This window comes from Borostomias antarcticus, assembly GCF_949987555.1.
Source record: "Borostomias antarcticus genome assembly, chromosome: 26".
NCBI classification, from domain to species: domain Eukaryota; kingdom Metazoa; phylum Chordata; class Actinopteri; order Stomiiformes; family Stomiidae; genus Borostomias; species Borostomias antarcticus.
In genome coordinates this window covers 10,848,107-10,861,529 of record NC_140259.1, presented here as the reverse complement: position 1 = coordinate 10,861,529, position 13,423 = coordinate 10,848,107, and the positions used below count along the sequence as shown (strand labels likewise).

General features: G+C 42.0%; 1 protein-coding gene across 1 annotated transcript; it reads left to right on the top strand.

Moving 5' to 3' along the window:
- Positions 1-1,364: 1,364 nt before the first annotated feature.
- On the top strand, positions 1,365-9,497 carry vtg3 (vitellogenin 3, phosvitinless; the record flags this gene model as incomplete). The annotated part of the gene is made up of 25 exons (XM_084459245.1): positions 1,365-1,416; positions 1,631-1,782; positions 1,918-2,169; positions 2,294-2,455; positions 2,577-2,725; positions 2,814-2,964; positions 3,074-3,231; positions 3,333-3,498; positions 3,591-3,716; positions 3,894-4,112; positions 4,392-4,609; positions 4,720-4,817; positions 5,053-5,177; positions 5,278-5,376; positions 5,472-5,591; positions 5,722-5,911; positions 6,059-6,146; positions 6,629-6,814; positions 6,938-7,046; positions 7,136-7,304; positions 7,467-7,576; positions 7,902-8,111; positions 8,709-8,854; positions 8,954-9,092; positions 9,465-9,497. 25 exons carry the CDS (start codon positions 1,365-1,367, stop codon positions 9,495-9,497), a joined length of 3,627 nt encoding a protein of 1,208 aa, XP_084315371.1.
- Between the last annotated feature and the right edge of the window lie 3,926 nt (positions 9,498-13,423).

Genomic DNA, 13,423 nt, shown 5'->3' with positions numbered 1-13,423 from the left:
TGCTGTCATCCCTTCAGTTCAGAGGACTCTCATCCCCTGACTGCCTCTCGGCTGCAACACACACCATGGAATTGAACTTCACAGTGAAAATGCCTTTAGTTATTGCTTTGCATAGTAATGCACAGTTAAAGAGATCGCCATGCTATTGGTTTATTGAAAAAACTGTATTCGGCTAATGTTGTTATCCCTAAATAAACATGAAATTCCACAGATTTATAGCAAATCGTGTAACAGTTTACTGCATGCATGGCACCTGCTGAATAATTTCTCTATTTTCCACGTATTGATTGTGGGGAAATTTTGAAGTAAAAGCCGGGTTTGTTTAACCAAGGGCCCTGTGTTTGTCCATTTTACATAATCCATGTCCTCCACTGACATGTCAGTTTGACATGTCCTCCCTCTAGAGGACTCATCCCCCCCTCAGCTGCCTTTTGTTTCACACCTCAAGAGCACACACCATGGAACTGAACTGCGTAGTGAAAATGCCTTTGGTTATCGCTTTGTAATTGCAATGCACAGTTAAAAAGATCGTATTCCTATTTGTTTGCCTGAAATACAGTATTCCAAATGTCATATATATTTATGGGTCAATTAAATATATGTCAGTGTAATGCTGAGTGTTTTTTTTTCTTTTTTTTTTATAGTGGTATTCAAAGTAAAATAATGTCATTTTTTTCTGGGTATATTTCTGCCAGTCTAGCATGGATATAACTTATTATTAACTGATTATGAAAAAATAAATTTTTTTGAGGGGGCACTCAGCATTGTAGTGAATGACATGGGACACCTTTGCGTCATTCGCCCATATATATATATATATCAGGCACGTGCCGTGAGCTTTTTGGTTGGGTAAGCATGAAATAGCCTATAGTTATACACATAATTACACATACACTCTATAGGTGAGCGCAGTATCAAGGAAATGCAATTTTTGATGCCCTAGAACCCGCTAATAAGCTGTAATGGAAGACTTCATGACTCCATGTCTCCTTGCGAAGGAACACCTCCGTGACTTTAGTGTAGATTCACACTACAATTTTTTTAAGAGAAAGTGCAATACAAAAAATATATATCTAAATGTGAAGATTAAACTGGTAGAAATGCATGAGGATATCTTTAAAGGTGGAAAAATCATATCTGTAGCCTCTCCCCTTAATCAAGGCCCTGTGTTTGTCCATTTCATCTCACTATTTACATTCCCTGTCCTGTCCTGCCCTGACATGTCAGTGTGACATGTTCCTGGTCACCATGGACTGGAGCTTATTTTCTGTCCCAGATTATTGCCAAAGCTGAGTCAGGCTGCGGTCCCGTAGCCAATAACAGATGGTATATAAAGGAATGTTTTGAAGTACAGGGTCTCACTCATGGATTTCACCATGCAGGGTCTCCTTCTCTGTCTCCTTGTGGCCCTGGCCGGTAAGTTTGGTTTATAAAGCACAACATATCAATATTAAGTATTTATCAGAAATATAATTTAATTTGTTTTGTTTCAATTTTCATTTTCAGCATGTGAAAACTATGGTGAGTTTACATCTTCTGTGTTTCTGTTGTTCTGATAATGAAGATAAAATGGGTCAATGTTCATGAGTCTATTCTGTATGGTTGCTGATATATCCCTGATGTTCCACAGAGCCAGGCTTGAACCCTAAGAAAACATATGAGTATAAATATGCAGGAATGGTGAATATTGGCCGTGGTAAGCCAAACCTGCCAGAGTCTGGTGTGAGAATAACGTGCAAGGCTAAGATCATTGGTGTGTCCGCTGAAACGTTCATTCTCAAGGTAAATGTTCCAAAGACGCTCTCTACAGATAACCTATCCAAACAGCCAAAACACATTTTCATCAACGGCATTTGGATACACACTGACTTGGAAAAATATTTTATCTAAGCCAATGTCTGATTATCTAATGTTAAGGTTTCTGACTTGAGTTACGAAGAACTCAATGGAATCCCAGGGAAGAGCACCTTCATCGCCTCCTCTAAGATGACCAAACGGATTTCCGCTGAGCTCGTCAAGCCTTTCATGTTTGAATATGTCAAGGGACGAGTTGGTGACATTCATGCATCTGCTGGGACCTCGGACACCATCGTCAACATTGTGAGAGGCATCCTTGGATTCTTCCAAGTCACAGTCAAGGCCACGCAGAGAATCTATGAGCTTGAGGAGGTAATCCACCAAGAACTGAATGCAGAGTCAATATTTATTCACAGCATTTAGAAATTTGCAAGGTAATTATTACCTGGTCTCTGAGAAATACTTGTGTACTTTGTGTTTGTGTATTTGTCAACAGGTTGGCATTCATGGATTGTGCCAGAGTACCTATGCCATTCAGGAGGTTGCTGGATCAAAAGAGTTGGCCATTACCCAAACTGTTGACATCAACAACTGTCGTGAGAAGGCAGTACTTTCCAGAGGAATGGCTCTTGCTGTTGTTGATAAGATATCTAAAGAGGTGTGCCTCTGATATGTCCATGTCCTGTGTATCTAATTCAAACTGATTCTCAAATGCAATAATTCGACTGTAATGGCATATGTCCCATAATCAATTTTATTTGTGTTCTCCTTTGATCTAGAGAGGCGAGTCCATAATTTCAACAGTGAGTTATGTGTACAATGTCCAACCAACAGCTGATGGAGGTCTGATCACAAAGGCTCATGCGCTTGAGTTACAACACTTCTCTCCCTTCAACGTGAAGGGTGGCAGCTCCAAACTGCAAGCCATGTACGACAACTACACAAGTGTTATTCTATCAGTTTCCTCACATAAAATGGCTGCTTTGCATCTGATTTGCTTGCTGTCTTTCTATTAGGAAAGAACTGGTACTACTGGGGGTGATGAACACTGTAGGAACCCTTAGTGTTGGCCCCATGCAGAACAAAGGGAGTCTGGTTTACAAGTTTAAAAATGCACTGGAACAAATCCCCATTCTTCTAAAGAAGCTGGATGACCCCATTCCAAAGGTAAACAGTGTGTACAAACTGTTTTACCTGCAGTGAAGACCATGATGGTAACATACTGTACGTGATTTATACTGTCATTATTTCATGGCTACTTCATTGGTATCAACAGATTGTAGAGATGATCAAACGTTTGGCCCAAGCAAATATCTATCACGTCGACAGTCCAACAAGTGAGGATACTTTTGAGCTAGTCCAACTTCTGCGTGTGATCACTCTTGATAACATGGAGGGTCTATGGAAACAGTTCTCAGGAAATACGGAACACAGGTGCCCCTCAGATTACATTTATTTTCATTTTGCATTTGTTTTGGGGAACTTTAAGTTTAATAAAATATTGTTTAATCTTAACTGTCCTTTCCTGTGACCAGGCGCTGGTTTTTGGACATGATTGTTGAGATCACAGATGCAAGAGTCCTCAAGTTCCTGTTGAACAGATTCAAAGCTGCTGATGTGTCGGCCAACGAAGCCGGACAAACGCTCCTGGTGGCCTTCCATCACCTGACTGCAGAAGCAGAGCTAGTGGAGATGGCCAAGGTGGGCTTGCAAACATGCATACCTTGATCTTATTACTTACCTGTACTAATAAGCCGCAGAAGTGACGTGTTCAATATCTTCTCACTTTGCAGGAGTTTCTTTCCATGCCTTTCAGCAAGTCCCACCCTATGCTGTGGAACACTGTGCGTCTTGCCTATGGTTCACTGGTGAACAAATACTGTGCCTACACTGCCCCTTGCCCTGTGACCGCTGTTCAGGTAACTTCACTTATATTATTTTTCAGTGTTCTAAGGTTTAGGGTTTCCTTAAAAATGCATCATTGTTGTTGTTGAGAAGACCCTTGTCATAGCGTGCAGTTCTCTCGATACAGACAGGCCAGACGTACTGAATCCACTGGCTGAAGTTTACACTGTGTTCATGTCTGTTTGTAACAGCCCCTGTTGGACCTAGCCAATGACGGTCTGAAGAGGAACAGTGAGGCGGACATGCTCATAGCCCTGAAGGCCCTGGGGAACGCAGGCCACCCCTCTAGCATCAAGACCATCATCCGCTTCCTCCCTGGCATGGCTGCTACCCACGTGGACCTCCCTGCAGCCGTGCAGAGTGCAGCTGTGCAGTCCATGGCACACCTGGCTGTCAGGGACCCGGCCAGAGTAAGGAAACATAGGCCCTCTGCTATGCTGGTTGTTGTGACCATCACATGGTATTGTAGTAATAAAAAAGTTAATCAGTATATTACCATTTTTAATGCTGAATCATCCCCTTGAATTCCCTCAACTGTAACTTACTTGAGGGAATATCAATTGGACTATCCATGGGAAAGAACCCAGACTCTGGTTGTAGCTGGTGTACTGTACAGTAGAGTATATAATAGTTTGAGTAAACACTTTCATCTGTTGACTGACTTATCAGACTGATGTTTGTGGTTCCAGGTCCAGGACATTGCTCTGAGCCTGTTTGTTCAGAAGCAGCTTCCCACAGAGATACGCATGCTGGCCACTAAGATCCTGTTCACAGCTAAGCCACCATTGGCTCTGGTGTCAACGGTGACCACATTCCTCCTGACAGAAACCGACCTCCAAGTCGCCAGCTTCGCTTATTCCCTCATGAGGGGCTTTGCCGAATCCAGCACTCCCGACAACCACTTCCTGTCAGTATTTCTGTGGGGGTGGGACACAGGAGTCATCTGTGTCAATGGATGTAGTTGCTTGATTCAATGCTTCCGATTTTGCATTAAGATTTTTTTTATTATTATTACAGGTCAATAGCCTGTAAAATCGCAACGAAAATCCTGGCACCTAAATTTGGTCGTCTCAGTTTCCACTACAGTAAAGCTATGCACCTGGATTGGTTTAGTGGTAGGTTCAAATGACCGGCATACACTAGAGCATGTACAGGCACACAGCTTGAAAGGGGACTGTGATCATTTCTGTATGCTAACAAGCTGTTTTCTTTTAAATTTGTCAAGCCTCTCTGTAGACTTAGTGAGGGGTGTATAATAGCTTCACAAAGGCTTTAAAGTTAGGGTCAGAGCCAGTTTCATTCACCTACTGGCACATGATAGACCTTGACTGATGTCTCCTTGATATCCAGACGACTTCCTCATCGGCACAGCCACAGAGGTTTTCCTGTTGAAAACCACCTCAAGCCACTTCCCAACAGCCATTACAGCAACCGGAAAATTCCATTTCCTTGGCAGAATATTGCAATTGTTGGAGGTAGACCATTATCACAAGCTAATTTCAATGTACATTTCATAATATATTAATGCTACTGTTAAAATAGAACACTGTCCGGCCATTTGTTTTTATCCTACAGTATGGTGTCCGTGCTGAAGGAATCAAAGAACTGTTTGAGAATAACCATGACTTGAAAAGAGCTATCAGTTCCAGTGACGTTGAGACCATCCTCAGTGTGGTTAGCTCAAGACTAACTTTTAATACATATCTATTTTTCATACTATATTTTCACTTGTATTTGTTCAGCTGAATAAAATAGCATGTCATTTTCAGCTACAAGATTGGGATAAATTGCCCGTGAGCAAGTCTCTGTTGTCTGCCTATGCAAAAGCATTTGGTCAAGAGTGGCTCTTTGTTGATATAAAGAAGGAATGTGTTCAGAAAGTCATCAAGGTGAGATTTCTGCAGTTGCATTAGACTTCCAAGGAACTCAAAAACTAGAACGTCTTTATCCAAGCTGGTGTTGTGAATGATGAGACCATGGACTGTTGACAGCATGTTCCTCCCTGTTCTCTCCATGAAGGCGTTCAGTCCCTCAGCTGGTAAAGAGAGCCTTGCCTGGCCCATCATGGAGACTCTCCAGAAGGGTTGGTCATGGCACTGGACCAAACCCTTATTGATATTTGAGACTCGCTACATCCAAGCCACCACCCTTGGTCTACCACTCGAAATCAGCAAATACTTCAGCCAAATGACAGCCATTACAGTGAACGGTGAGCACTTGATATTATAGGCGGATCTGTGGAATCAGCCAATCTTGATGTTCGCATTAATCTCTCTCTCCCTCTCTCTCTCTCTCTCTCTCTCTCTCCCTCTCCCTCTCTCCCTCTCTCTCTCTCTATGTTTTCTCTGTTATGCAGCAAAGCTTGGAGTCAGTCCACCAATGACGGAGCGAATGGGACAACTGTTGACCTCCGATGTTTCTCTGGAAACAGATGGGTTTGCTGGGTAAAGTAGTTTCGATACAGTATAGCCCTATTCGCACGGGACTAGTATTACCTGGGGACCTCAGGTGATTTGTAATTATTACGGAGGTCGTCTGTGTTCTTAACCCCGTGCAAATCTGCCATGTTTGTGATTTGTACATTAATTATTCCACCGCAAATTACCTACCATATTTAGCCAAACACAGAGGTCATCTGATAATATTAATCCCGTGCGAATGGACACCCTGTGATTTGCGATTAGAATCAGCTGTTTTTTTTGTTCACAAGGACACTTGATGGGGTCTGAGCCTGTCCTTTGATTGTTTTTCAAGGATTGGCGGTACTTCCCTCTTTTCCTAGAGTCTGACCATATATGTCCTGGCACTGGGAATAACTTAGGAACAGGAAAAGTTGGACTAGAGTCAACAGAAAACCTCTTATCACCAATGCAGTGTAATATGAATGGAAGCTGATACAGAATCCATTGTGAATCTATATCCACAGATTTGCCAAAGATATTTTTGTCTTCCATGGAATCAACACAGACATATTCCAGTGTGGAACAGAAATGAAGAGTAAAATTTCGGTTTCCATGCCATGGACATTCTCCGCAAAACTGAATGTTAAACAGAAGAAGTTTGAACTTGATATTCCTTTTTGCAAAAAGGAGACAGAGTTCTTCTCTACCACGTATGTAGTGTAAACTTTACAATGTTACATCCTTCAACACAAATTGTTATGACAACTGTAAACTGGTGTTCTCAAATGTAAATATAAACTAAAAAGATCCTACTTTGATATTTTATGAAATAGGTCCAACGTATTTGCAGTGTCTAGAAACATTGAGGAGCTAGCTTTGGCCAAAATGACCCCGATGATCCCAGAGACTAGTCACGCTAACGTTGCACAACAACAGCAACAGGTACCGTACTACCACCCTCTTTTGGGAAGATACAGGGAGGGTAACCTAACTAGATTAGTGAATGTAAATACTTTTGTTCTGTGAAATAGATTGTGGAATCTGACATCTATCAACTAAGATCGAAGTCGTGTGCCGAGGCTAAGATCTATGGGGCAGCTCTCTGTGTGGAGTCTGAGCTGAAGAGAGATCACTTCGCCGATGACTACCCTCTTTCAATCTTCATGGGATACAGTCACTTCTCATACAAACTTCAACCGGGTATTAACACAAGACCTTCAAATGTTCACAGAAAACAATTGTTCCCAATTTCAAATGTTGCATCATGTAAAATAGATCACTTACATCTCATTCGTATCGAATCATGTAAACAAGGCATGCAATGATAACTAAATGCAGTAGATGCCCTCTCTCATGACTCAGTGCCGGGAGCCAATCCTGCTGAGAAGATTCGGATTGAGATAAACGCTGGACCAAGTAAGCACCCTGGTAGCGTACGAAAACTGCTTGACACCCTGAGGAGGCTTTCCAAGGTACTTGACCCAGCTTGTGCCATCATTATTAACACACCTTTGCTGTCAGGCTCATACTGTATATAATTTGCTTCCATCCATGTTGCCGTCTATACAGGAAGCAACCAGGCAACTGAGTCTCTCCTCTGACTCCTCAAGCAGCAGAAGATCTCATCAGGAAAAGCCTATCACCACCGAGGTACTCCATACACATCCATACAAAACAGCATAGCTTCACACAAATGCATTCAAGCCGAAGGCAGTCATCCAGATATACACTATATGTATAAGATTGAATTTGCTGTGTTAAGATGAATCCACATTCCTTCTTGTACCTTCTCTCCAGGTTTGGAAAGCTACTCCTGAGCCGGTGTTTAGTATGAAGGCCTTGGCCATGGGGGGCAGTGCAAAGCCAGAGGGTTATGCAGCTGACGTTTACTACACACCGGCAGCTCAGATGGACAACACTCAGCTCATCGTGTCACAGGTTGGAGAGGAGGCCAACTGGATGATGTGCACAGATGCCAATGTGGATAAGACTCATGGAGAAGCCAAGGTAACATGAGGGTAACACTGAAATGAGGCAACACAGTAATTGGTTTGTAGAAATATACTTATCAATGGTGGTGTCAACGTATGATCTGGGAAACATCAGTATCTGAAAAGGTTCCAAATTTGACCAAATTAGAATGGGACTTGAGCAGTGCCAGCTCTAGGGGAAAGGGACCCCCAACAGGAGGAGGATGTTTTGCAAATGATGGCTATAAAATGTAAGGGTTTGTGTTTCTGTGATAAAGTACTGTAGCATAGATTTGTACTAAATTAAGCAACAGTGAGACCAGTAATTCTATGTATGTTTCTTAAATGGTAATTAACGTTTCTAGAGAAACGCTGGATCAAATAATGTCTTAAAAATTATGCATGTAGGTACCGCCAGCATTACTGTACCTACATGCAGACCACCTGCTGTGGGTGGGCGCCACAAACATGGTGTGACATATACACAATTCGGGTGAACCCCGCACAACCCCTACCCATAATGCAGTCTGTGTGTACTGTGCAGTTGGTAATGTTGCTGCTGCATTTGAGCAAGGAAATAACGAGCTAGTAGGCAAATCTATAATTTCATGTGTCCATTTGTGCATCGTCCCAGATTCACCTTAGATGGGGTGTTGAGTGTCAGTCCTATGAAATGGCAATGAAGGTTGCCACTGCTCACCTGCCTGGATCCAAGCCAACCCTGAAGGCTAAAATACACTGGGCCAATGTTCCAGAATATATGAAAGCGTTTGGAAAAAGGTAATGTAGCCTAAACATCTTTAAATAGCTCTGACAAATCATCTACAATTCCAAATGACATGGTCGAGAAAATGTTTGAATGAATTTGTTATCCTCTAGTGTTAAAGAATCCATCCCTGGAGCAGCACTCCATCTCGGGTTTTACCAGAAAAACGACAAAAACGCCAAACAGGAAGTTTCTGCATCAATTGTGGCTGTGTCTGCTGACAGCATGGATATGAAGATCAAGTTCCCAGAGGTGAGAAAAAGACTTAATTATGAAAACTATGATTGCGTTTTGCACATTTATTACATTGTTTTTTGACATTCTTATTTTCTTGTCCCCATTAGTTGACTGTATATCGACAGACAATCCCTATTCCAGTCCAAATGAATTATTTTCAAGATGGGCACATGGGCAACACAACATTGGACATGCATAAAGAGTTATAAGGCAAGTTCAATCTTGTGATAGAATTTTCATTTAGCATTTGTACAACATTTCATACTGTTAATATCCTTCATTAATTACCATACGTCTTTGATCAAAGTGTACGACTCCTCGACAATGACCAGAGACTAGGTCTGACCATTTGTGTGAGAAGATAACACCTCTCTCTGTCTCCGTCAGGCAGATATGGTAGGAAGATCCTGTGGAGGATGAGATCAGTGAAGAGGAAAAGACCAACTCCAGAGTTGATTCTTATCTACCAGATGGCCTTGTCTCTTCAAACTGTTCAATGACTGGTTGAGAGATTGAAATACTATATTTACATCGGATAAGTAGAAGACGTTTAGGGATGTATCTAAGTTACAGTTAAAAAATAGGGTGTTCTGTAATTATTTTTGCTTTGGTGAGATTTTTGCTGAGAAAACTTGCTTGTAAAATTCCTCACTGATAGTGATACAAACTGGCATGCCTGGATATTTTAGGGGAAATTAAAAAGTGAAAGCGAGTCCCATGGCTCATTCCAAGGCACAGATGTGTGATGCTCATAATTTACACTTCAGTAATATTATCATCCATCTATGGCTCAAAAAGTCATACATGCACTGTAGCCACAACCACAACTCACACCAAAGGCAGCCAGAAATGTTGGTGTAAGCAAATGTGATAGGCCTACATGATATTGATGGAAATACGTTTTTACACTTTCACATGTCATCCCTTGGATTACTGTTATTACTCAATACATAAATAAAATCAAATATTGTTCTGTGCCCTAAATCCAATACCTCTGATGTCTGTGCTTCCCAAACAAAGCAACCCACCTCCTTTTGTTTGGAAAATAACTGTCGGGCGTTTTTCGGACCCCATACTGGTGCCAGAGGACCTCTTTCCAGGTAGTCCAAACTGGGCATTGGCTGCCACTATTTGAAGGACATTTTTCTAAAATAAAAGACATAAAGATGAGTGACAAAAAGTTGCAACCAGTCTGGGCAGTACATAAATTAATTAACAATTTAAATACATCTGGACAGAGGGCACATTTGGTACCATCTGAGGTTTGCAGTGCCAACGTCCTGCCTGCGTCCATGTTATTCACGAAGCACTTGAACTCCTCAAAGGACTCATAACTGTGCTTCCTGTGCAGTTCACACGTCTGCAGACAGAGGCTCAATTAAACCACCACACCAATCAGCACCATGACAGCAGCCAAAATGTCCATGGTCATCTATCACAGCCTGCTGGTCTGAACTCAAACCACCACAACCAAATTAACGCTTTAGCCAGCCTACACTCCACAATAACAAATCAACACTTATGTCAATAAGCATAGAATAGCCATCAAGAAAGTCAAAGCACAGAAATTATGAATGACACTGACCACAGCTCATCATCAATGGCACAGCGGCCAAATGCAATCATCACAAACAGAGCAGAGAAGTGTGCATTTCCAACATCTGATCACATATTGCTTGCATTTATATTCATCAGTGGCACAGCGGCCAAATGTAATCATCACAGACAGAGTAGTGTGCATTTCCCAACATATGAGAGAGGTGTAACAATTATATTGTTATAGGAAATATAGACTCACTCATTAGATGTCCATCTTGCGGGCCTTGCACTGGGCAAAGTGATCCACAACACTGCTCAAGTCCAGCTTCCTAGCTCTGGTGTTCTCGATGATAGCCAATCCACTGAGCCTGTCTTGTCCCATGGTGCTCCTTAAATGTCTTTTGTCAACGTTTTGATCTGAACCATTGTATATGATCATAAGTAACCTTACAACAGGGCTAAACATGCATTTTCCCTTTACTACTCCTTTAACTTGACATTGTAGAAGGGCGCACTTCTGTCTGCAAACAGCCAGGCTCACAATATGCGTGGTCCAGAGTGGGGGAAACACAGCCATGTTCGTGGGGGTTTGATACCTGCCTGGGTAGTGGTGGTGTAATAAGCCTCAGAGAAACACCTGTTTCCTTGCTTGCTGTCTTTGGGGAATGGCCCAGTAGACCTACACCAGTTGCTCAAATATAGCTCTTGATCCTGGCGTCAGGGGCTTTGGTACCGTCATAGAGTCCCCTGTCTGTGCTTGCGGGTCCGTCCTAGCCCTTCAGTCCCGTTGACAACAGTCCTTTGCTGGTCCATTCACTTTGCCGCAAAAATAAATCGGTGTCGGCCATTTAGGAGAGGCGCTCATATTTGAATCTTCAGAGTGAAGCAGTAGAAGATGGCGGGATAAGGAAAAACGTGTCTAATTTTGGAAGTTTTGCAGTCCGCTCTCCCTGTTCTAACCTCTCTTCTTTTGAGCTCCACTGTTATGTTTGGGCTTGCTAAACATCACTGCTGCTAAACGAGGCTTTGCTTCTAAAACACACACCACGGAAATGACGAACTTTAACTTTACTTCTCTCTGCTCCCGACTGACGGGCGACGTATCGAAAACAACAACAGTGTCATCATTGGACCAACTCACACAACAAAATTTGCATTTCCCAGGGACCATCATACTTTTATATATATATATATATATATATATATATATATATATATATATATATAGGCCTATATAATGAAGCAACACATCAGGTCAACTCAACAAAAAAAACGTAAATTTCTTTATGGGCCCTTGACAGCTGTGGGCCCCGGTGCTGCCCAGTCGATCCGCACGCCAGTGGCTGATGCCCTTCAAGGATATTCCTCTCTCTAGCTGCAGAGATACAAAGATGCACAACAGATCAACAGAAATGGCTGTTTGGGGCTGATGGGGTGTCACAGGCCAAGGTCTGTAGCATACGTGGCATTAGCCTGACATGTGTCATAGCGAAAATGTACAACCACATGATACTAAACTGGATTCGAGATGCCATTGACCCTCACCTGAGGGACAACTAAAATGGCTTCAGAAAAAGAAGGACCACCGTAGCCCACATCCTGGCCTTAAGGAGGATCATCGAGGAGGTGAAAAAGAACAACCTAACAGCAGTCCTGTGTTTTATTGATTTCAAAAAAGCATTTAACTCAATACACTCAATGCACTCAATACGCGTGATGGTGAGGGGCAGGTCCAGGTCTTTGGTGATGGAGCACTGGTGAGATGGAGCTGGTGTTGCCCTGTTGCCCTCTTGCCCTGTTGCCCTGTTTCCCTGTTGGGGTGGAAGCCGTCCCTAGCGAAGAGGTCCCCACACTAGCAAGTATCATTGGCAGCTACAGGTATGTTCAAACTATAGACGGTATTTGGTAAAGAAAATAAATTTCCTATATATATTGTTGTGAAGAGTAGGCCTCACCCTCTCTCCTCTTTCACTCAGAATGTGTCACACCCCATTAGCAGATAGCCATTAGTGGTTACAAATGACAATGTTGTTCCAAAATCTATACATAGTTGTTGTAAACTGATTTATGGTATACAAACAATTAGCATGTTTGTTTTGCAAGAATGGATAGACATGCACTTCAGAAACAATCTGCTCATTGAAATACAAAAAAAAAACATTCTAGTTGCTTCCCCTGCATCAACCATGAGCAGCATTATCAGAGTACTCTATTATGTGTGTTTTCTATCTGAACTGTAGGGGGCGCTGTTTACTCAACTTTGAAATTAATCTAGAGCACAGGCACAGATTCTCCAGCTTCTAGGACATTTTGTATTCTGTATATAAACTGTTCAGATTTCAGGACATTATCTTCTCTGTTGAAATTTGAAATCTTTAATTTGACCCTCTGAGAACCAGTCCACCCCTCGCCCAAGGCTAAGGGTTCAAGTCACAGCTGGTCACCTGATTGCTAATAAAGTTGAAATGGCACCCATAAATAATTCTCTAGTTAACACTGCCCTTTTGTGAATCCTGCATAATATGCTTCACAAGTTCTTAAGTTTTGTCAAACACTTTGCTAACCAAATCATATTTATAATGCCACTTTTTGTGGCCCCTTTAAACAGTGTATGGCTTCTTAGTGGCTTTTAAAGATAAGTGAGTGTTTTTTCCTCTGTCCACAGATCATATATTGTACTGTATGTCTAAATGTGCTGTTTGTGGTTCCAAATGTTTGCTTGTGGTTTTCATAACTTGTGGATGTTTGAGCCTATTCAACCTGGCTATTTTTAGTATTTCTTTTCAAAGCATTGTATTTCAGGCTGA